We start from the raw sequence: 25,632 nt of genomic DNA on the forward strand, positions 1-25,632 counted from the left end.
TCGCCACATTTAAGTTTGTACACACCACTGTGTAAGTGTTTTTTATGTTGGCTCTTGTTGTTTTTAATATATTTGCCTAGGTTGTTATTTGTTCTGAAAGCTGGTGTTATTCCTTTCTTTTTTATGTGTTTGGCTATTTTTGTTGATATTTTGCCTGTATATGTAATCGAGCAGAAGGTACTGGGTTTTTTCTCTGGTGGTGGAAATACTAAGTTCAGGGCTTTCTTGTGTAGTTTTTGATTTAACATTTTATTAATTGTTTGTTCGTTGTATCCATTGTTTACTGCTATTTGCTTAATGATATTTAATTCTGTCTCAAAATTGTATTTTGACATAGGAATTGCTGTTAATCTATGTAACATACTATGATAGGCTGCCAGTTTATGCTGTGTGGGATGGGATGATGAATTGTGAATAGTCGTGTCAGTATGGATAGGTTTATGAAATATGGAGAAGTCATGTTTGTTTTTAAGTCTGGTAATTTTTAAATCTAAAAAATTTATGGATTGATTTTGTTCTATTTCTATTGTAAATTCAATATGACTATGAAGAGAATTAATATACGATAAAAATTGGTCGAGTTGCCTGTTAGTTCCTGTGAAACATACCAGTACGTCGTCTACGTATCTCCACCAATATAAAAACTGTTTGAATATGGGATGTTTTGAAATCTTTGTCTCTAGATGATCCATAAAAATATCTGATAGCAATGGGCTTAGAGGATTGCCCATTATAAGTATTGCACTGTTATTTGTATATAATTCATTATTAAATTCAAAGTAGTCCTGGTTTATGCAAACTTCAAGAAGATGTAAAATTTCAGATGTAATGATTGGATTTGTACTATTTTGGTCTAAAAGGTTTTTTACTAGAATAAAAGTTTCTGTAGGAGGGATACTAGGAAAAAGATTTTTTACGTCAAATGAAATTAATCTGGAGTTGTTAGGTAACTGAAAATGTTGTATTTTATTAACTAGTTCTATTGTATTTTTTATGGTAAATTTAGGTGAAAATTTAGTGTGTTCTAAAATAATCTCTAACAGTTTTTTTTGAAAGTTTATATGACGGAGCTGTATAAAAAGACACTACAGGTCTTATTGGGTGATCCGGTTTGTGTAGTTTAATGAAAGAGTATAATTTAGGAGGCTGTGGGTTCATGATACTGAGGTATTTCTGTTCTATTGGATTTACTATTGATTTTGAATTTTCTAACGCTAGCTTAATTTGTTTTTGATACTTTTCTGTTGGATCTTTGTATAACGTTTCAATGTTTTGATTATTTAAAAATTCTATTGTTTTGTTATTATATTTTATTTTATCTATAGCAATAGTAGTGTTACCTTTGTCTGCTTTTGTAAACACTATGTTGTTTTCTATTGATTTGAAATCTATTGAGGATCCTCAATCTATTGAGGACCCTTGCAAGGAGATGCCTCATTGAAAATACAGACAAGCCTATCTAAACAAATCAGTGAAATTATAGTCCATGTCCACAGAGGGACGTGAGCCTGCCATCCAGAAGTCAAGCACAAATTTTGTGTAAAACCATGCCAAAAACAGATCACTTGAGAAAGGCAATCAGCCGAAACAGCTGTAGTGATAAGAATTTAAAATCAATTTTGTGGAAGTTTTAAAAACAAAGTTTTCAGTGTTTTATTGTTACATGAAATCAATTTAGTATCTTCCAAGATAACATATTTTTCTTTGTTCGAGTCTCATCTTCGATATGGCCTTCCTTTTTGGGATTCTAGTACAACTGCCCAATCTGATGTTATTATTAAATTACTAGAATAACACATTGCAGAAGCTACTTCAAAAATCACGGGATTTTAACTCTTCCCTCTTTATATATTCTAAAACTGTTTGCTTAATTCGTAAACACCGACATGTTTTCCAGCAAGACTTAATCACGACTACTCCACCAGAAATTAAAGCTTTGATGTGTATTTACCGATCCCGTCCACTGAGTTAGTAAAGAAATCTATATTATATTCGGCAAAAAAAATTATACAACCATCTCCCTTTGCACCTTAAATCTACAACTTCTTTCCTGAAGTTCCGTAAATTGACAAAAGCCTATCTATCTGAATGACCATATTATTCAGTGGAAGAGTTTTTTTGCTGCATTTGCAATTTAGTTAATGTAAACCTTTTATTTTGTGATATTGACGATTTATGTAATTTCAGTTAATTTTAATTGTTATTGTTATTTTTTTTTATTTTCTGTTAGCTTTGTCCATAAAATTGTACAATTTTCAGTGACAATAAAGCATATTTCTATTTTAATCTATTCTATAGCTAAATGATCTAAAACTAAACATTTTTTCAGTAACTTTTAGTGTTACTATTTTCTGCTATTCACACAGATTTGCAGATCTTATCTCTTTGTCTAATTTTTTAAGGGTGCTCTAATCCCCTGTTAAAACGTATTTCTTAATAAAGCAACATTTCAAGAGGATGGTTGGTATACCTTGTCCAATTTCCTACAAGATTTCTGTACAAAACTTAAATTTTTGTAAAAATTTTCTCGGGAAAGAATTTTTGGTCATACTAATAAAATATCTAGATATCTATTTTGGCTAACTTACCGTTAGGTTCATCTGTACTTACTGTAATAATATCCTTTTATAATCCCTTGAAAAGGTTCTATCGAAAAATTTACCGAATTGCAGCAGGTTTTGGTTTGCAATTATAAAAACTAATCCCTCAAAGAAGTTACCGGAGGATGTGAGGTTAGGTGTACCAAAGTTCCGTCTATTTCGACCACCCACAAAATGCTAAATAATGCTGTTTTTTACCATGTAAATATTTTTCTATAAAAAGGCATATCTTTACAATTCATTTTATTTTTCGCTGTGCAAGACGTGAACTCCTAATTTTATTTTCGAGACCCCTGTAAGAGTAAGATATTTTTTTACCTTTTGTATTCTTTATATTTTTATCTTTAGTTTTTTCGCCTATTTGACTTGTCTGTTTTCTTCATGTAACTAGGGGCTCAGGTAATCTCAAGGCAGACCGAGTTAGTCACAGACTCGCCCTGGTTCAGAAAATCCATGGGTAGTCCAATTCAAATTGTTTTAACTTCTTTCCGACGTCTTTCAAATTATTTTAAGTAATTTTTGTTTTAGACTGTTATGCCAAACTCTGTTAAATACATGTTATGTTTTGATTCAGAGCAGTGGCTATACCGCTTTGAAGAGACCTAAAGAGGTCGAAATACGTATAAGCGGCATGTCGCTGCCCTGTATCGAAACAAAAATCTAATACCGTCACTATGTTTTATTACTTTACTCCGTTTGGAGTACCAGAAACTGAATTCACTACGAATTTTGACCATGATGAACGGAAGGTGAAATGCAATTTTTATATTCACTTGCAGAGTAATTTATCAAGCTGTTTGCTTGATATGGTGTTAGATTAAACAATCTGAGATTTGCCGACGACACCGTTCTGATCGCAGAAACACTTGAAGAGCTACAGACATTGGTGAATAAGATAGCAGACTGCAGCGAAGAATATGGACTATCTTTGAACATAAAGAAAACTAAATTTATGGTAATATCGAAATCAACACAAAATGTCCAAAATTTATATTTACACAATGAAATTATCGATCGAGTTAGCAAATACAAATATTTAGGCACTTTTATAAATGAAGACAACGATAGCTCAGCAGAAATCAAAATAAGAATAGAAAAAGCCAGATCCATATTCACTAAAATGAAGAGAGTGTTCTGCGGAAGAGATTTGAGCCTTGAAATGAAACTTCGCCTGATGAGATGTTACGTACTTTCTGTGCTGTTCTACGGAATGGAGTCATGGACGTTGAAAAAGTTTGATACCAAAAAATTAGAGGCATTTGAACTGTGGATGTATCGCAGAATCCTGAGAATATCATGGACCGAGAGAGTCACAAATGTGGAGGTCTTGAGAAGAATGAATAAAGAAAAGGAAGTCATATTTACGATCAAAAAACGAAAACTGCAATACTTGGGACACATTACAAGAGGCGAAAGATATGAACTGCTTCGAATAATTATGCAAGGGAAAATAGCAGGAAAAAGGTCCATAGGAAGAAGACGAAACTCCTGCCTAAAGAATCTACGGGAATGGTATAGCTGTAGCAGCAACGAATTGTTTCGGTCAGCAGTTTCGAAAATACGTATAGCCCTGATGATCGCCAACCTTCGGAACGAAGATGGCACTTGAAGAAGAAGAAGTTTGCTTTGCAAGTTTTAGAAGGCACAGTGGTAAAAATTTGAATTAGGTTTCACCAGGTAGAAATCGTTTGATTTTTTTGTCTGTTAAATGCTTTTGTTATTTCAATAAATAAATATTATAATGATATCAGTTTCTTATTTGGAAATTTTTTGTTCCAATTTCATTAAAATCAATTTTTGGAGTAGCTTCGAAATTGTGAGTGATATGAGATATTTGAAAAGTTTTCCTACTTACTGGATTAATATATTTTCTTTCATTTTGGTATCAATATGTAATTAAAACATTCTACTGGTAATAATATTAATAGTAATATCTTTCCCTAGTTTGCTTCTGCATATTAGTTAATTATTATTTTCAATTCTTTTTCATCATCATCATCTTATAACGGGGGTCCTACGGCGATTGCCGCTTCCCGCATTTCAGCCTCCATCTTTTCCTATCTCTCCAATCTCCCTCTTCTAAGCCTCTAGATTGCATTGTTTTTGTAATTTCTCTTCTCCAGGAATTTGGTGGTCTTCCCCTTTTCCTTCTTTCTGGCGGAACATACATTAAGGCTTTCTTTGGCCACCGCTCCTCCTCCATTCTCATCACGTGACCATACCATTGTAATTGCCTTCCTTGTATTCTATCTGAAAGAGTATCTCTAATTCCTGTACGGTTTCGTATTTCCTCATTCCTGATTCTTTCCATTCTCGATACTCGACATGACCTTCTAAGATAATCCATTTCCACAACGTCTGCTTTATCTCGTTCATTCTTTGTCATCGTCCAACATTCGGCACCATATGTGGTAATTGGTTCTACAATTGCTCTGTATACGCGAAGTTTGGTATGCATCTTTATTTTATTAGACCACAGTAATGAATTCAGTATTCGGATGCATTTTTTCCCTTGGGTTATTCGGTTTTGTACATCTATCTTAACTCTGCCATCTGCTGATATGATGCTTCCTAGATATTTATACTGGTTGCAGCCTTTTATGACTGCGTTTTCAAGCCTCAGATCTGTGGTATTTCCTCCAATTTTTAAATATTCTGTTTTGCTTATGTTTACAGTAAGCCCCCATTTGGCATATTCCTCAAATAATTTTCGATTCATATAATTTATATCTTCCTCATCGGTTGCAACCACCACCTGATCATCTGCAAACAACAATGAGTTTCTTGTCCCACTTCGATGCCCATAAATCTACATTTATTTCTCCAATTCCTCAATGCTTCTTGGACGTATATTTTAAAGAGTGTCGGTGACAAACAGCATCCTTGCTTTAGGCCTTTAGTGACTTTAAATTCATTTGAGGTTCTGGTTCCAATTTTTACACAACTAACTGCATTTTCGTACAATTTATATATCGCTCGAATATACGTCGAATCCAATCCGGACCTTTTGAGGACCTCAAACATTTTCTTTAACGGGACACTATCATATGCTTTCTCAAGGTCTATAAATACCAAATGGGTCTCTCTACTTCTTTCGACACGCTTTTCAATTATTTGTCGTAGGATAAATATATTATCAAGGCAGGATCTCCCGGTACGAAAGCCGCTTTGTTCTTCAATATCTTGTATCTGTCTTTCAACCCTCTTCTTTAATATTCTGCCGTACAACCGGCCCACAGAGCTCGTCACACTAATACCTCTATAATTGGAACAGTCTCTTTTATTCCGTCTCTTATATATGGAGCTTATATAAGATTTATTCCAATCTTTAGGAATTTCCTGGTCTCCACACATACATTTATTGAAAAGGTCTACTATTAATTCTAAAAGTGCAGTCGGCCCATATTTAACCAGCTCTATGGGAATGTCTCAAGGCCCTGCGGCTTTTCCGTTTTTAACCTCTTTTAAGGTTTCCGTCAATTCAGATAATGTTATTCATTCAATTCTTTTTGCTTCTGTGATATCGTCAGCAACTCTTCCCTTTTTACATTTTATATATTTCTAGGTTTGTCGGGTTTGTTATATGAAACAAACCCGACAAGGGTTTGTTATATGAAATTAGCTTACCATTTTTGGATGTCCTCATTCTGTATATTTTCTTCTTTGTCTCTAATTGCCATTTTATAAATTGAAAAAGTTCTTCGTCCTGTTTACTAACACATCTTTTTGTTAGTTATGACTAATATATCTTTGTTTTCGGCTATTTCCGTTTGTCTTTGTTCGCTTCTGTTTTTTTCGGAACATTATTAAGCTAACTAGTTATTTCTGATCAAAATGTGCCTCCTTGTATGTATATTTGCATAATATAAGCCATTATTATTCCAGTATAAATCACAATTATGAGATAATTAGTTCAGATTACAGGAGCAATTTTAATTCTGTAGTGGAGAATGAGGCGTTTCATTACACAATTCACTTTTCTTTATTCTAATGATACTCTGGAAAAATGAAGACAGATAATGAATTTAATTATATTCTTCATATATAATCAGGATGTCGCTGATTTATGCTGGAATAGATTTTCTTCATAAAGAAGGTACACTACGAATATTTATTAGAAGTATATATACGTACAGTCGGGTTAAGACGTTCTCTGATATCCTCCGATTTTCTCAGTTTCCATTCCTCTTGATTTTCCCACAAGTTGAGGTCTATTTCTTTTTCTCTGATCTCTCTACCAATGCTATCGAATCGAATTTTATTATAAATTCTTTATTTTTCTGTTTGTTTTACTATATTTTTTTGACAGATACACTTTTAATTTTTTACTTTTCATTTAATGTTTGTATTTTGTTAGTCATTTTTCATGTAGGGGAGAGGGGGGCAAGTTGTTACACGGGCAAGTTGTTACACAATTATTTTAAAACGCAGCAAGTATCATGAGTTGCCGATATTTTATGGAAAGTTGGGTCAACCGACCCGTCATCTGTGAACGGATATTGATACTCAAGTCAGACATCCATCATAGTGTTATTGCTTAGAATGTGGTTTCGGGTCTAAAACTGTACCGTTGTCAGGTGGCTTTTGTTTTTATTTGTGAGAAATTGGTAAGTAGTATAAATATGTGTATTATATAGTTTTGAAGCGTATATATTTCTCGTTATTGGCATGCTATTGTTAGCAATTGATTCTCAATATTTACCAAAAAACGTTGACTTAACCTCATTTCGTACACGTGGGGCCAGTTGTTACAATAATCTGGGGCCAGGTTGTTACTGTAACAACTTGCCCTGAACACGTTAATGTAAAAATATATCGAAATACCTACAATGGTTACGATATGGTTACCATAATTTATGATTTCACTAAAAATCCAATATTATGATCAGACATATTTTGTATGTAGATAGTAATTTGTTTGTAATGAATAGCATACCTACCTACATTTATTTTCGCAAAGCATGTTAGAAACACAGATTAGGTTTTATTAAATTTTTCTATCATGAAATTGTTTTGGTTGTTTTCAGATAGCTTAACATGGTGCGAACGTATACCAAGAAAACCACAAGGGGTATTATTCCAACCGAACAATTTGAAAGGGCGGCGCAATCGGTTTTACAAGAACACTTGTCAATTAGGGATGCTGCTACTCGCTATGGAGTTAATTTTATGACATTGCACCGCTATATGAAAAGAAAATCAAACTTAGGTGCTGAAAACAGTAACAAGAACTTAGTCGGCTACGCTACGGCCAGAAAAATATTTAACAATGCTGAAGAAGAGGAACTTGCCGAATATACTGAGCATTCTGCTAAAATTTATTACGGTCTTACAACTTCTGATTTGCGAAAATTTGCATTTCAATATGCAACAGCCAACCAAATATCTGTTCCGAAAAATTGGAAGGTTAATGAAATAGCTTCCAGAGACTGGCTATATGGATTTTTGAAGAGGCATCGAACTTTATCAGTCCGGACACCTGAAGCTACCAGTATGGGTCGAGCTACCGCGTTTAATCGTCATAATGTGTCACAGTTTTTTAACAATCTCGGCGAAGTTTATGATAAATATAAATTTGAGCTCCAAGAAGTGTAAAATATGGACGAAACTGGACTTAAAACTGTCCAAAGGCCTACAAAAATCATTGCAAAAAGGGGAACTAAGCAGGTAGGTGCTATCACATCTGGAGAAAGAGGTCAACTTGTTACCTTGGCATTAGCTGTCAACGCAACTGGAAATTTTGTACCTCCATTTTTAATATTTCCGAGAAAGAAATTCAAAGATGTTATGGTAGCCAATGGACCTCCTGGTTGTGTAGTTGTGCGTCTCATTTCTCTGGATGGATGATATGTGATAACTTTTTGTTGTTTATGAAACATTTCGTCCAGTTTGTACGATGTAGCAAAGAGAAACCCGTTTTGATGGTATTAGATAATCACGAGTCTCATTTGTCTATTCCGGTGTTGAATTTTTGCAAAGAAAATGGAGTGGTTCTGTTAAGTTTCCCGCCACATACATCACACAAGTTGCAGCCGCTTGATAGGACGGTATTTGGCCCACTTAAAAGATATTTTAATAGTGCTGCAGATGCATGGTTAAGATCTAATCCCGGTAAAGTAATGAACATTTACGATATACCTATCGTTCTTAAAGATTCATTTCCTCTTGCTGTTACACCTCTCAATATACAAAAAGGATTTAGTGTGACAGGAATTTGGCCATACAACAGAGAAATTTTTCAAGATGATGAATTCTTGCCTGCAGAGGTAACAAATAGGCCAATAACAGAAAATATAAACGCAACAGTAGTCATAGATCCGGCACTTATTGGCACCGAAACACATAGAACTCCTTCCCAACAGCAACCTTCTACAAGCACAGATTTTAACTTGGCGATAAGTAAACCTGTCGATTCACCTACTCATATAACGCCCCAGGAGTTGAAGCCTTATCCAAAAGCAATGCCAAGGAAATCCAAAGGGGGTCGGAAGAAAAGAACTTCCGCTGTTTTGACTGATACTCCCATTAAATCAGCTTTGAAGGAGGAAGAAAAGGCAAGACAAAGAAAAAAAAATGTGGGGGCAACCAAAAGAAACATATCAGGTGAATCAAGAAACAAGGTAAAAACTACTGTTAAAAAATGTAAGAAACGGACCGTCATTACCAAAAACACCTTCAAAAAATCAGATTCTGAAAGCTCGGAAGAGGATGAGGAATCGACGTGTCTGGTATGTTTAGCTCCATTTTCGAAGTCCAAAAACGAAGAATGGATTCGGTGCATTGTGTGTCAAAAGTGGGCACATATTGCTTGTGGAAAAGACGATGATTTTTATATTTGTATTCACTGCTCGTCCGATAGTGACTAGTTTAACATTCTTGTAAACAGGTTTGTTCAGATTTTCATTTTTTATTTTATTTCATTTTGTGTGTCATGTTTATAATATTTTTTGTAGCTAAGCAAGGGTTCTTTCTGTGACCACTAAATAATGTTGTGGGAAGTTTTTAGAATTTTTTTTTCTATTGTAACATCTTACCCCATGGACTGTAACAATTTGCCTCATAGTGGGGTATGTTGTTACAATTTACAAGTTGAGTTAAATTGATAATAACAAAATGTTAAATATAATTTTTTAAATAAATTAAAATTAACATTATTTGTATAAATGTATCAACTACCTTAATCCGATTTTAGTTTTCATATAAAAGATCTACTATTGCCCAAATAAATAATAGAATCAATTATGTAACAACTTGCCCCCCTCTCCCCTAGTTTTTAATTCAAACCTGCTTATAGTCAATATATGATGACTAGAAACGAAGTAATCGATAGAAGTAAACCGATATGAATACCCGCTATTCCATGACGCTACTCGTGACGACGCCATATTGTGGCACTAGTTCCGTGACGCTCGCATCAGCATTTCACTATAGAGAAAAAAAGGAAAATTCGACTGCAACTTATCATATATTGGAAAGACGTATCAGTATTTACATAAAAGAATTACTGCACATAAAATAGTATGAAATAATAAACGAAACACTACAGTTTTAGCTAAACATTCATTAGAAACTTTCCTTTTAAATTTAAATGTGAAACAAACGCGTTTTCATTATATCTAAAAGAATATGGACGACATTTTCCTTTTAAAAATCGAAAATCGGACGGTTGTGATCATCACCTACCGCATACATTTCCTTTCCTCGACTGTCTTTCTGTCTCTCTGCCTTTGCCGTTAGATGTTCAATTAGAATAATTAAGAGCAAGTGCATAAAAGATGAAGTCATTGTTTCGGTGTTTGATGGTAATTTGCCAGACAATGAGTACTTACGTAGTTTTACTATTTGATATTCAATTTCCGACTATACTCGGTTTTCTGAGAGTGGCAATGAATGAGTTAGTTCTTTGCGGGACTTAATTTACATTTAACAAGCAGAATATTTCGTTGTTCTCGACATTAGTTACTTATTTTAGTTTCGTTTAGTTCTACTGCTTTAACTTTGAACATTCTAATTACCTCACAGACAGTAAAACTTTTGTCTTATTAACATAGTTCACAAATACACATTGTTTTGTTGGTAGAGCAATAGATAATAGGTTTTTTATTTACAGTTACAGTTTTAATTTAATCAATATATAATATTTCTTACAAAAGTGTTTAAACCTGTCAAAAATTCATTCATTACTCGAATGAATCGTTTCAGTAACAACACAAGTCAGTTTTTATGAAAATGTGTACATAAACCGATCAATTTACACATCAAACACACAAGTTGCGGCCTCTGCTCATAAACAGCTATGAATTTTAATAAACACTGCATTTTTGGTATGTTTACTTATACTTTGTTAGAACTTCTACTTGTCTGTCCTATATATTATCGATGACATATTGAAATTGGCCACAACCGGACAATCTTCCGGTGCAAATAATGCTCACATTGAAGAGTTAAATACCTTTTAAACAATATTAATATTTGGTTTGAAACAAAAAATTAATGGATTTTAATGAACTCACCTAATACAAGGCCCTTTAGTCGTAACGCCATCTTCGCTGACAGCTCGTTGTACTAAGAACATCGGGAGATCGCCGGGTTCGGAATGTTCCATCAGAGCGCACATGGGTTCGTCCTGACTGCAAAATCCAACTACTCGCGCTAGGTTGGGATCTCTTAGGCCGGCCAACCAGCTGGTCTCTCGCAAAAATTCGTGCCTGGAAAAAAATGTTTACTGTATCAAAAGTAGGCAAAAGGATTGTCGAAATAAATACATTTGAAAAATGATATTTTATATGATGAAACTTAATGAAATAAAATACACTGCGCTCCATTGCTTGTGCTTTATTTTATTTCGAATTTAGTTGGGTTGGATTACGTTGTGCTAAACGTTTAAAGGGGGTTTTCAAGTTTATTAAGTGTTTTTTCTTTGAAATGAACCACCAGCAGCAAGAAAATCGAAATTTGTCAGAAAGTGACTGTTTTAGAATCGTTACTCTTCGCGAAGAAGGATACACTCAAGTAGAACTCGCTAAACGTTTTAACGTCACCCAGTCAACCATTTCAAGAGTGTTAACACGTTTTTCTGTTCCTGGAAGTAACTCGAGAAGACCCGGTCAAGGCCGTAGAAGGGTTACAACTCCTAATCAAGACCGGTTTTTGACACTTCGTACACTGAGACAAAAGTTTGTTACCAGTATTTCTCTACAAAACGAATTTTTGGATAGTTATAACTTTAGAATCAGCCAAAATACGATTAGAAGAAAAGACTTGCCGAAAACGACCTACACCCTGGAAAGCCACCAATTGGCCCATTATTGACCAGAGACCATAGAAGGCAAAGATTGCATTTTGCTCGTGAACATGTTGATTGGAATAATGACGATTGGGGAAGAATATTGTTCACCGATGAATCCAGGTACTGTCTTTTTTCTGATGACAGGAGAAACCTAGTGTATAGAAGGCCTGGGGAACGCTACGCACAGTGTAACACCATAGGGACTGTACAGTATGGCGGCGGCTCGGTAATGGTGTGGGGTGGGTGGGTGAGCCGTAGAGGCTCGTACGGAATTAGTTAGAATAATGGGGGATAATTTCATGCTTATGCAAGATAATGCCAGGCCACGCACGGCAAGAATTGTGCAGCAGTATCGTCAGAAGGTTGGAATTCCTGCCATGGATTGGCCTGCGAGAAGTCCTGACCTCAACCCAATAGAACATGTTTGGAACATCATAGGCAGACGACTACGATAACTACCTAATGCACCAAACACATTAGATGAACTGTTTTTGCGGTTGGTTGAAATTTGGAATCAAATTGATCAAGAAGAAATCAGAACGATTATTCTCAGTATGAGAGATCGTTGTCAAGCAGTAACAAATGCCAGAGGAGGCAATACTCGATACTAGTACATGGTACTAGTATTTTCTTTAACTTTAAAAATTTCAATTTCGTCATTAATTTATAATGTTAGTTTGTTTAGATCAGTTGTTTGTTTTAATGTTTAGATTTATCATGTTATATTGTTTTTTCATTACAACAAACATTACAACATTTTTTCATTACAACTGAAAATAAGAATTTTAACATTATGCGTTAATTTTGGAGCGCAGAGTTGATTGGATTCAAAATTCAAAAATGGTCTTGAGCAGACGACCAATAGGAAAAGGAAAACAAGGACAATATCTGCTACTGAGGACAATATATAATTCTGATTTACTGAGAGTGCAAGATAATTCTGATAATTGCGGCGCGAACCAGCTTTTATAGAGACTTTCGAGCAAGGAGAGATTTTTTACTATCTTTTTATGGTATTATAGTTTTGTAAACTTAAAAGCACTAAAATATTTTATGACCGGCTATTAAAAAACCTTTTTATTGAGAGGTCGTGAAATAAAATAACAAAAAAAAACTGCAGGTGTGTAAAAGTATAAGTTCAAATTGTTTTTTATATCGATAATGTCGCGCCGAGTTAAGGCCTCAAATATTATGTAAATATTATTTCTAACAAAAAAAATGGAGCTTACACAAAGATGCTAACCCGACGAACTGGAACAACTGTAGAGAATTCCCAGACAAAGAGAAGAGAAGAAAAGAGCATACACAAAAGAAAAAAACGAAACCGCCTAAATGAGGCACTTAAATATATAGAAAACCTCAACAGAGAGAAAGAATTCAGAGTATTCTATGAGAAAGTTAACATCAACAGAAAAGAATTCAAGGCAACCACAAAATAATGGAGAAGTAAGAATGGCGACCTGTAAACAACAAGGAAAGATGTTTTAAATAGATGGGTGGAATGCTTTAACCAGGCACTTAATATAGAGGAAGAAGAAGAAAACCTGGAAGACGAAAGAGATAAGGGAAGGGGAACAGACGAGAGGGAAGAGGAACCACCAACGATTCTTGAAGTGAAAGATCCAGTTAAAAAACTAGCCAGAAACAAATCACCCGGAATAGATAATATCCCAGCTGAACTATATAAAGAAGGTAGCCATGATACAGCATTATGCCATTATTGGAATATTGGAATACTTTGCACCATACAAAAAAATTAGATATCTTTGAATGCTCTAACTACAGAGGAATTACGCTTCTTAATGCAGCATATAAAATATTTTCCATAGTATTATGTCACCGTATGGCACCATATGCAGAACGAATAGTAGATAAATACCAGGCTAGTTTCAGAGGTGGTAAATCGACAATTCATCGTTTGAGAGAGCACTGAATGGAGAAGACTTACCGGCAGAATGGACTCAAGCATATATGACATCAATATACAAGAAAGGAAATAGAAAAAACTGCGAAAACTATCGGGGAATCAGCATTTTATCGTCTATAGGCAGACTGTATGGAAAGACCATAAAGGAAAAATTAGAAATATATATATACAAGATAAAATCGGAGAAGACCAGGCAGGTTTCACATTTACATGCTTAGATCACATTTACACGGTCGAACAACTAATAGAAAAAAGAATGGCGAAAAATAGATCGGTCCATCTGGATTTTCTTAATCTTAAGAAGGCATATGACTCAATACCTAGAACCAAGCTATCGAAGTTCCACGAAGATTAATAAACGCGGTAAAAGCACTCTACAAGAATAACGAAGTAGCTATCAAAACGGGCAATACAATATGCAGTCCATTTAAGACGACAAAGGGACTACTACAGGGTTGCTCCACATCCCCCACCCTGTTCAAAATATTCCTGGAAAAAACCCTGAAACCATGGAAAAGAAAGTGCGAAGGAATGGGTATACCAGTAAGGAACGAATATCTATATACATAGTGATCGCACAAGACGAGGATGACCTCAGTTTTATGATGAGAAAACTGAAGCAGGAATATACAAAGAATGGGATGGAAATAAATCTAAAGAAAACTGAATACCTTACAACGGAGGATACAGAAATAAAACAGCTGGAAATAGACGAAGGTAAACAAATCAAAGGAACAGACAAGTATAAGTATTTAGGTTTCATAATATCAAACAAAGGAACAACGGAGGAAGATATACAAAATAGACTGGGACCAACAAGAGACTGCATACGAAAATTGAACCCGGTACTATGGGATAAGAACATCAGCATGAAAACAAAGAAAAAAATATATAATACCATGACAAGAAGTATCCTCACTTATGGGTGTGAAAATTGGACAATAAATAAGAAAACCAAAAACAAAATAAGAGCAACAGAGATGGAATTCCTAAGGAGAAGCTGCAGAGTAACAAGAAGAGATAGAATAAATAACATGGAGATTAAGAGGAGAATGGGAATGAACTCCGACATAATACACTACATCGAACAGAACAGGTTAACCTGGTAAGAAGAGCAGACCAAAATCGGTGGATAAATAGAATAACAGAGTGGAGCCCGATAGGAAGAAGAAAGAGAGGCAGACCCCGAAGATCTTTCAGAGATGAAGTGGACGAAGCAATGAGTAGAAGAAACCTACAGGAAGGGGACTGGCTAAATAGGAAAAATTGGAGAAAACGGTTGAGTGAAGGAATACAGTGAAAACTGTGGAAATCCTTGTATATATATACTTACTTCGTCAATTTTGGGCTATCAAACAATTGCAGAATGTCATACACATAAAATTAAACATAAAGTTGAACATAACACTACACTAAACAAGGGCAAACAATTTAAAATTATTTAAAAAAGTCGAAGCTACATTCTGGTCGGCAACAGGAGAGAAAATGGCTCCCGGTATTAACGAAAATGTTTAGGTGAGATGTGACATATGACAGCTTGGATGGGCAGTCACAATCATGTAGATGTGATCTGCACATTTTAAAATTCTATGTAACTAAGCATTGACCAAAGGTCCAACTGACACTACTCTAGGAAATCAATTAATAAAATATGACATACAGAATATTTTAAGTAGATTGCATAATCCAGATCTCACACTTAAACCTGTCTATAATAATTAGGGTGTTAGTTTGAGAGCAATTGAAGTAGACGTATGAAGTATGAATGCAAGAAATAGACTAAACAATCTATTAGACAGTGGGTGGTTGACTACAATAAAAGGGTCTACCAGGCACTATCAATACTGTAGAAAAGAAGAAATCTGACTATGAAATTAAAATACTAAAAATTTAAAACCAAAATTGAAAGCAATGTATAAATGGAGTATAATTCAAGTAGTTCAGTTAAACTCTCAGTCAATGGGAGAACTATAAAATTTTATTTTCTATTGGTCAGAGAAGAAGAGAAAGACCCAGAACAAGGTTCCTTGATAACATCGATGAAGACATGAGAAATATGGGAATGCGTGCTTGGCGGAGGAAGGCGATGGATAGGGACGACTGGAGAGAAATTCTTGAGGAGGCTAGGAGCTCAGGGTTGGAAAGCCAAAATGATGATGATTTTATGAAAAGATCTGGTGTATGAGGTAATACAAATTTACATTGGATCTTTGACGAAATCTCGAATTTTTTTTGGTAAAGTAAATACAGTATAGAGGCGTATTAAAGAAATATGTTTATGTCGTAACAATTAGAATAACTGCATTGACGTACAGGGGGAGTATATTATAAACAAATGTATTTCTACAAAGCTAGGAAAGTGAGCTCATCAAACAAATTAATCCTAGACAACATCGCCTCGTTACCTAATGCGACTGTATTCGTGAAACGTGTCCTGTACAAAAAGCGTGAAAGCATGTTATTTTATTCATTAGCAAACCTTTCCGGCAGTTGTACAAACCCAGTTGCTTTCTCATTATCCGATTCGGGCTCGCGGACTAAAGAAAATGTTCGTAATCAGGGTCGCCCCCTTCTAATCTAATTTTTCGCCGTGAATCATAATCAAAGTCAATAGAGTAGCAAGTGTTGTGCGGAATAGGGAATTGATAAAACTGATCAAACTCGATTTGAACGTTAGAGGGTCGACGGAAATTTCACGGCGGTGATTGAGATAGAAGAGAAGCAAATTTGCTACCGATTCGAATCGTTTGTGTAGCTAGAAGTTGTAGTTATGCAGGAGCGAAATGAAAAAAACACGAAAATTGTTCGAAGGCTACTAAATCAAAGAGGAATGGTGCAAATGCGGTAATGAGTTTTATATATTGCTTTTACGATAATTTTATATTGTTAATTTGAGTTAGAAGAATGGGGACATGGCAGATAATAAAGATTAAAGATAGAAATGGTCATCTTACAACCAATAGAGAGGAAACCCTTAAAATAGTTGAAGACTTCTACAAATTGCTGCACACAAGCTAACACAAAGCAAACAACCGAGAAGATATAGAGAAAGTACCAGAGTACCAGAAATATTAACAAGGGAAAAGGACATTGTCAACCAATGATCAGAAGTACTACAGGAAATCACAATAGACGAAATAAAAAGCCCTAAAAGCTAAGAACTTCCAGGCGAAGATTGTGTAGTTACTGATGCAATCAAAATCGGAGGCACTTTCATAGTTAAGAAAATAAAAAAACTTTTTAACATGTGCCTTTTGGACAGTAATATACCCGACAAATGGCACAATGCTGAGGTAATTATGTTGTACACAAAAGGAGACCCCCATAAATTGGGAAACTACAGACCTATAAGTATGGTAACGAATCGTCTTGAGAAAAAACATGATTTTTACCAGTCAATAGAACAAACGGGATTTCGTACCTGATGTGGAACAAATGATCACCTACAGAGCATTAAAACGGTAATAGAAAAGACTATCGAATACAATCGACAACTAGTTCTGGCTTGTGTAGATTTCTATAAAGCCTTTGACACAGTAGAATTTGACAAAATCCTGGAAGCACTACAAGCATGTTGCATTGACTACCGATGTGTGCTGTGATGACCTATGGACCGAAACTTTGACATTGACAGCTACAACTTCTTCTAAAATGCTGCAAATAGCTCAGAGGAAAATGAAAAGGTCAATGCTGAGTATATCGCTTCGTGACCAAGTTAGAAATGAAGACTTAGAGAAGAAGAAGTAGTAGGAAGACCCCCTACTCGTTGGACTGTCGATATCGACAGAAAATGTCAAGAAATTAACTGAAAATTGCTGAAGATAGAGCACAATGGACAAAAATAAGAGAGATCTATGACCAGCAGTGGACGCAACGGGCTGGTGATGATGATAATGATGAAACTATCACAAAATGTTAACATCATTTGCTACTCTTTTGGAAATTTCAAATTTTAATATCTCAACCTATTATTAGAACCTATTAGAACATTAGCTGGACAATTCTATCTCACCATCCAAAGCTTTCCTAAATATCTGCCTCATGACAAATATCTGATATTTCACCAATTTAAATCTAAGGACCATATAAAACAGGGTCCGCCGCACGAGAGAATGGAGTGATATCAGAGTCTTGATCTGCGAACAACTGCACTGGCCCTAGGGTGTTGACTGAAGGTCAACCGCTTCTGCTAAAGTGTTGATTTAGTGGCAATTCCTTATATAGTCTTATGTTGATCTGAGACAGACCTATTCTTTTCCGTAGCTAAGTGTTGATTAGTCACTTGATAGTCATAGCTAATATTGTTCACTTGGAGAACTAGACAAAAAGGTTCTGAGTGTTTCTACTAACAGTAATTAATGAAGTCACAATAAAAATCTAAAAATCCAGTCGGTTTTATCGATTTTCTGAACCAGTTCGATGATTAGTATCGATCTTATATTATACAGGGTACCTTTGAAAATTATTTAGTCTTAAATACGTTACAGCTCTTTTTGTTACTTTTCTAATATATATAGGGCAGTTATTTGTCAGTAATGTAATAAAATTCACAAAAAAAGTCATTTAAAATCTAAACTAAATATTTGAAAAAAGGAAATTACAAGAAATAAAAATAGCAATTTCTACAAAGTTAGTTGTTTGGCAGATGTGACATCTAGACAACACATTTCTGCTTAATTAATTATTAGTGTTACCACGACTAGTTTTAATGCAAAAACGAATCCGATGGGTCATGCCATAAATAAAGTTATTAATTATTTCCTGTGGTGTATAAATCAAGCGAAAAAACGTTTGTTTCCGTTAACATGAAGTGGAAAAGTGTCAAACCCGTCAAAATGTGACCCCTAAACCAGATCACGCACTACATTTCGTCTGTTAATCCCTCGGACTAACCGTTCAAGGGGTGAAAACGTCTGTTGTGGGGCGTTGGGTAGCTACTGAACCGGGAGCCAGGATCAGGTGCGGTATAATTGTAGTAATCCAGTTTGACATCTCCTCTCTCTCGCTCTTACATTGTTACAATTATAATGCTTAAATCGGCTGTTTCTATAAATTATCGGAACACGTTTAGGCGTATCTTGATGCTACTCATTCACTGGCGGATCAACGATTCGCGTAGGGATAGGGAGTGCTGGTAGAGGCGCTCCTTTTTGGTGTTTACTAATTGCTTGTAGGGATTGATTTACTAATGATCCACCATTTAGCTGATTAATATATACTTACGGCAAATTATGATACCAATATTCTGTCAAAAACAGCGACATCGTGCAATTGTTTTGTGGTATTAATCGTGGTATAATGTTAAAAAATTGTTTTAACAACATAATTTTGCTAAAATTTTGAATGGGACATTTTCAGAGGAGTTAAAGATTGAGCAAGATTTATTATCTGCCCTGAAATATGCTCCAATTACGTCTGTCAAAATAAAACGTTCATTTTTAATGTACAAATTAATTTTAAGTGATCGCAGACATAGTTTAACAGAGAATTTAAATTTCAAACGTGGTCTATAATAGATAAGGACGGTAATCTAAAGACCGATACTGACGAAATATTGGAAACATGGCTAAACTACTGTGGGGAGCTACTTTTCTGGTATACCAAATTCACACACTGACTGGTATAGTATTGTTCTCTTGATACTAACGTATACAGCCTTAAAGTCAACGAATAGGTGATGGGTTTTAATGTTAAACTCTAATGTTTTCTCGAGGATCTATCTTATTGAATGAGTCTGGTCAATTGTTGATTTTTCTAGAGTTAATTTGGCCTGGTATTTTCCAACTGCCAACTGTGTAAACTTATAGCCTTTCAAAGAGAATATTTGTTAGTATTTTGTCAGCAGTTTTTAACAGGGATATACATCTGTAGTTGCGACAGTAGAGCTGATCGTCTTTTTTATGTAACGAGCATATCACCTTGAGACAATTCACATGGCATGGCGTCATGTTGTCAGACAAGAAGTAAAGAAGAAATTTATGTATTTAGCAATAATTTTAGATAAAATAAAAAGAAAAAAATACCTTTTTGCATCTCCGCATCCTCTCCACAAGCTCTTGACGATCACCAACTGCTTCTTATGGAAGGATGAAGCTCCATTAAAATCGGGAAGACCCTCGGCTTCGCATAGATGAACCTGTAACAAAAATATTGTTAAAAATATATCATTAGTAAACTGAATGGTACAACCACTTTCATAATAAGTGATTGTAGTACATAAAACTTTGCATTGGAACTTTGATATTTCAAATCATCGTAAATTTTAAGAAAGATTAGAACAATTGAGAAATGTATTAAACTGAACTGAACATGTATAGATATAGTAGCAATTGGCCTTTTACTTTTTTTTATATGTAAGTATATATAAGGTTCTTGAACCCCTAAGTGGAGCATAGAGCTTCAGTAAAAACACGCCATCGGGTTCTATTTTGCGCTAAGGCCTTCACCTCATTCCAAGACTTTCCTTAACCTCTTATCTCTTCCATGATGGATCTTCTCCAAGTTTGTACTGGGCGACCTCTTTTTCTTCTTCCTTGGTTTCTCATCCGTAGAGTAAAACAGTCATGACATTTGGCTGGAACATGTGGATCTTTGTCCTTTTAGTATACTCGCCAGATCTCCAAACAGGGTGGAGCAAGCTGAATGCTTGTTGAGCTTTTCGTATCCTCATACGAATATCATCCTCTTTACCTCCGCTTTCTGTTATGACACTTCCAAGATACGTAAAGTTTTCCAAATTTTTAATCTGCCAGTTGTTGATAGTAAATAGCGTGTTGTTTATTGCATTTACTCTCATGGATTTGGTTTTACTAATATTGATTTTCAAACCTACTTTATTGGCTTCAGTGGAAAGTGTTTCCATTGATCAGCCACATCTTGAAACCTTTGTCCTAACAGGCAGATATCTTCGGCGCATTCAAGATTTCTTACGCGTGTGGTTAACGTCCATTGTATCCCTCTTGTGCTGGAGTCTAGTTTGGAGACAACATAGTCTACTGATATGTTAAAAAGAAACAGAGAAAACACGCATCCCTGTCTGACACCAGTAAATATGTCAAATTCGTCGCTGTTGATTCCATTGTGTGTGTGTCAGGGTGCATTTCTGCTCGGTGTACAGTGACTTTATAATGAAAATTATTTTGTACGAGATGTTTCAGCTCTAAAATTTTCCATAAAGTACCATGAGATAAGATGTCAAAGGCACGTTCGAAGTCAACAAAAACCATGTATAGGGGTGTGTTCCATTCAACCGACTGTTCCATTATTACTCTAACAGTATTAATGTGGTCTATGCAGGAGGATTCTGGTGACCAGCTTAAAATTCAATCTTGTTTGTTAATCTTTTGAGTATGATGGCCGTGAAGATTTTATTTATTGCGGTAAGCAAGGTTATTCTTCTCCAATTTTTGCACAGTGTGAGGTTGCCCTTTTTTGGAAGCTTGATAATGTTACTTTTTTTCCTGCCCGCTGGAATGCGGTTTGGTTCCCACACCTCTCGGATTATGGGGAGCAAAAGTTCAGTAGTTAGATGCGGATCAGTTTTAAGTATTTCGGCAGCAATGTTATCGATTCCCGGAGACTTATTATTTCTCAGAGATTTGATAGCTGTTATTATTTTCGTTTTGCAAGGGGCCTCGCAAGATATACGCAAGTCTACATTCTGTAAGTTTTCGACAATTTCATCTGCGTTTTCCCTGGGCCCTGTTTTAGCTTGTTTTGCCAGTTCTTCAGCCCACCTTCTTTTGTCTCATTGCATTTCTTTTAACTGCTTTATTTATTGTTTCATATTCTTGTTGTCGGTTCGCTCTTTCTTCTACAGTTCTTGCTTGCAAAATATCTTTCTTTTGCTGTTTCTTTCCTAGATAAGATTCTAAGTTTCATCTGACATCCATTCTTTTCTATGTTTCTCTTTTTTACCCAGTTTTTTTTTGAACCTATTCTCTATCCTTCCATTGTTGGATGTAGGTCTCCCCCAGTTCTCTCCATCTTTCCCTATCTTGAGCTGTTCTCTGCCATGTGGGACCTCCTTGTTTCCTGATGTCATCTTTCCACCTCATTTGTGGTCTGCCTCTTGATCTCTTGATCCAGTTTATCTTCAACTTTTTCTGTTAAAACATCTGCCAAATCTTCCCAGCTATTTACTTCACGTTCTCTTGTTTTGAGTTGGAGTTCCTGGAGCCGTTTTTAATTTGTCTAGATTGTATATTGGTCTGTTAGTGTTGTTTTTTTTTGGACCAATAAAAATGGCACACGAAAGAAGGTAATCTTGAAGAGTGTCTAAGATGTGAAAATTCGAATTTGAAGATGGTTTCCGACTCATAGACACTTGCAAAAAATATAGTCCTTTTTAAAAATTGTAGCATTAGAGCATTAGCTTAATCTGATTTTAGCAAACAATCATTTTTATTTGATAGCGGTGAAAATTAAGCAAATGGAGACCTCTTTAGCTTGTATTAAAAGAGTAGTATACAATCAGGAAGAGTTACTTTTAAGCTATGTTTCTCCAATAGTTTTTTGATGCTCACAGATTTTTGTCTATAACAAGTAGAGAAACGTAATGTAAGGATTCACGAGACTTAAAACAACATAAGTTGCTTGCAAAATATCAATCAAGTAGCACTAAAAATTAAATAGAGGAGTTTAAAAGGAAAAAAGGAGTGAAGAGGTCACACATGGTCTATTTTTAAAATAAAAGAATGATTATAATTAGAGATGTAGCAAAATGTTATAATAACTAACATTACGAAGCAGGAATACAGTACATAATTAAAAGTTGACCTAGATATGCAAGAAATACTATTAGTTAATACAGAATCAAACAAACCCTCGATTGACCCTCGCACGCGATTTTCCACCTGTTCGTGGTCTTTTAGTTGGTGTTATTTCTTCGGCGAGCGCGTAGTAGCATTATGCCGCGGTGCTTTGTAACCCCCGGCCGTCCATTAGTGCCCCTTAGAAAAATAAACCCGTGCTCCACCGTTCGCATCACCCTCACAATGGCTCCTTATTTATAGAAGTAAACTTACTATGGCGTACTTCTATTCGGCACAAACACGTCCTATGTTCGGCATCAATATTGACTGAGTAGAAAAAGAGGCTGAAATGTCAACGTTATAGGCCCTTTGGGCTACCAAATGGAACCAATATAGGGCCCCACGGATATGCTGGGAATGGGAGGCATATCGTTCGGGAGTGGCTACTTGTTTTGCTAACGGAATAATAAAGGAAATGTATATTATAGTTAGATAGATATTAATATTGTATTCAGATATACCGAGTGGACCAAAAGTCTTGAGTAAGGATTGAAGTGAAGACTGTTTGTATATAAACAACGTGAAAAGGTCACGTTTTATGTCAAATCTCGCATATTTTGTCAGGTTTAATGTCAAATCTTACGTCACATTTTATGTAAAATCTAGCATATTATGTCAAGTTTTATGTCAAACGTCAAATCTCACTTCACGTCACGTTTTTAACGTAAAGACGCTACGTAAAAATGCGATGCGAAGTAAACATGTGGCGTGACGTGACGTGACGTAAAGACGTTAAGTAACACGACGTAAAAACCTGACGTAACGTGACGTGTCGTAAAGATGTGATGTGAGATTTGACATTTGATATAAAACGGGATTTAATATGCGAGATTTGACATAAAATGTGACGTGAGATTTAATATTTTGTGTCATTTTGACGTTATATACAAAAGCATTGTAATATGACAACTTTGTACAGAGTTTTAAAAACTACACACATAAAACAGAAACAAATCTCATCGAATACCTCAAGGCTCAGCAATCAGTCCGAAGCTTTTCCTTATAGCTATTAACCACACAATCAAATCAATGAATAAACTCATTCAAGGAAGATTGTACGCGGATAATCTTATAATATTCTTAAAGGAAAATAATATACAAAGCATGGCCAAACTACTACAAGATCAACTCCATAAATTGATAGCATGGCCTAAAAGGAGTGATTTCCAATTTGCTTCATCTAAAACTCACTGCATCATATTCTTAAAGATATCAAAGCAAAGAAAGAAAAGATCTACTTTAAAACTTGGGTGCCAGATACTTGAATGTGTAAAAATCATTAAATATCTAGGTTAAATAATTGATCAGGCCCTAACTTGGAAGACCATAACAAATATATTTCAGTAACATGCCAAAAGGGAGAAAATCTCTTGAAATATCTTTATGGTACGAACTGGGGAGCTTTACTTACATTATATAAAAATCTGATCCACTCCAAAATCGATTATGGATGCCATGCTTAATCATCTGCTTTAACAACCAATCTAAAAATTTTAGACACCATTTGACATAACGCTCCCAGAATAATATGCGGTGTATTTAGAACAACTCATATCATAAGTCTTCAGGCCGAACTCTGTGAACTATTAGATTAAAGAAGACAGAAATTAATAGTCTCATATGTAGCAAAGCGGTACTCATTACAATTTTACCGAACTACTCACTCCTCGAATATTCAATACGCCAAAACCCACATTTCCTTTTATGAAAGATGCAGACGAATCATATATAAATTACACCTTGAAGTAACCGAAATATATCCTAGCAAGATGCCAACTTCCCCTCCTTGACTAATCTCTTCTCCCCATACAAATTTCGAACTATTTGCAGAAAATAACAAAGACACTAATCGCCATTTAATTAATTCTAAATATCAAACCTTCATTTCTCAATTTTCCTCCTTCAAACAGTTTTTCAACGATGGATCTAAGACGAAGCATTGTGCAGCATCTGCCTCCCTCACTAAACTCTCTAAAAATCATCTCTAAAATCTGTTCTCTCCATCCTGCGGCCAAACTCATTATACAAGAATTGCACAATCTAAATCACAGAAACATTGCTTTCCTGTGGATGCCATCTTATATTGGAATTACAGAAAACGATTTGGCAAGTAAATATGCACAAGAAGCCTTAGAGGATGCAACTATTGAGCAGCTTTAGAGGAGGCAACTATTGAGATCTATCCAAAAAGTCAGGCAACAGATCTCAAATCATGTTTCCATAGTAGTTGACATATGGAATAGCAGCAAAACAGTCGAAATTACTTGAGATAAGTCAAACATTTTAACCATGGTCTGATGGTTTCACCAATCGTTTTTCTCAGGAGATCATCACGCGAGTGGGGCTTGGCCATAGTCGCCTTACGCATGGACATTTGATGTCACAAGATCCCCAACCGAAGTGTTATGCTTGTGAGACTCCGCTAACAATAAAACACCTTCTACTGGAGTGCCTATTACACAGTGCGACAAGAAATGAATTCGGAATCCCCGAGTATTTGAAAGAACTCTTCTTAAAGGGCGGTGTCAATGTGATTAATCAATATTTAAATGCAATAAACTATTTATACAAAATTTAATTGTTGTACTATTCTATGGATGTCAATATTTTTTTCTTTTCGCTAATAGCCATCTAGTTCCCTTCTTAGTTCCCATAGATAGAACGGACGATCTAAGTTAAGATTATCTCTAGAAACATCGTCTATGGAGTTGGTAATATCATTCGGAACCCAATCTGGTGAAATTTTTTGGTAAAACTCTGTTATCCATGGTTCGTCCGGGTCAATAGGTAAATTATTGGATTGTTTGCGATATTTGAAGCAATTGACTTTCCTCCATACCTCCTTAATGGGAGTATTTTGATTTATGCTTTTACAATACTCCCTACAGTTTTTCCTTTTCTTCTCCTTAAAGGTTTTCTTCGCTAATGCGTCCATCTTTTTATACTCTATTAGGTTACTTATTGTAGGATTTTGATTATATTTAATATAACTTAATTTTCTTC

The 25,632-nt window shown here is 35.2% G+C and overlaps 1 protein-coding gene across 1 annotated transcript in view; it reads right to left on the minus strand.

Annotated features, from left to right (window-relative positions):
- Positions 1 to 25,632, minus strand: part of LOC140449405 (discoidin domain-containing receptor 2-like) — a 1,157,947-nt gene that overhangs the window by 57,782 nt on the left and 1,074,533 nt on the right. The window contains exons 11-12 of the mRNA XM_072542564.1: positions 19,840 to 19,952; positions 11,114 to 11,308 (exon numbers count right to left, since the gene is read on the minus strand). Of these exons, the coding sequence (XP_072398665.1) occupies positions 11,114 to 11,308; positions 19,840 to 19,952 (308 nt within the window). The remainder of the gene's footprint in view (positions 1 to 11,113; positions 11,309 to 19,839; positions 19,953 to 25,632) is intronic.

The sequence above is a fragment of the Diabrotica undecimpunctata genome, chromosome 9 (genome assembly GCF_040954645.1).
Source record: "Diabrotica undecimpunctata isolate CICGRU chromosome 9, icDiaUnde3, whole genome shotgun sequence".
Classification (NCBI taxonomy): Eukaryota; Metazoa; Arthropoda; class Insecta; order Coleoptera; family Chrysomelidae; genus Diabrotica; species Diabrotica undecimpunctata.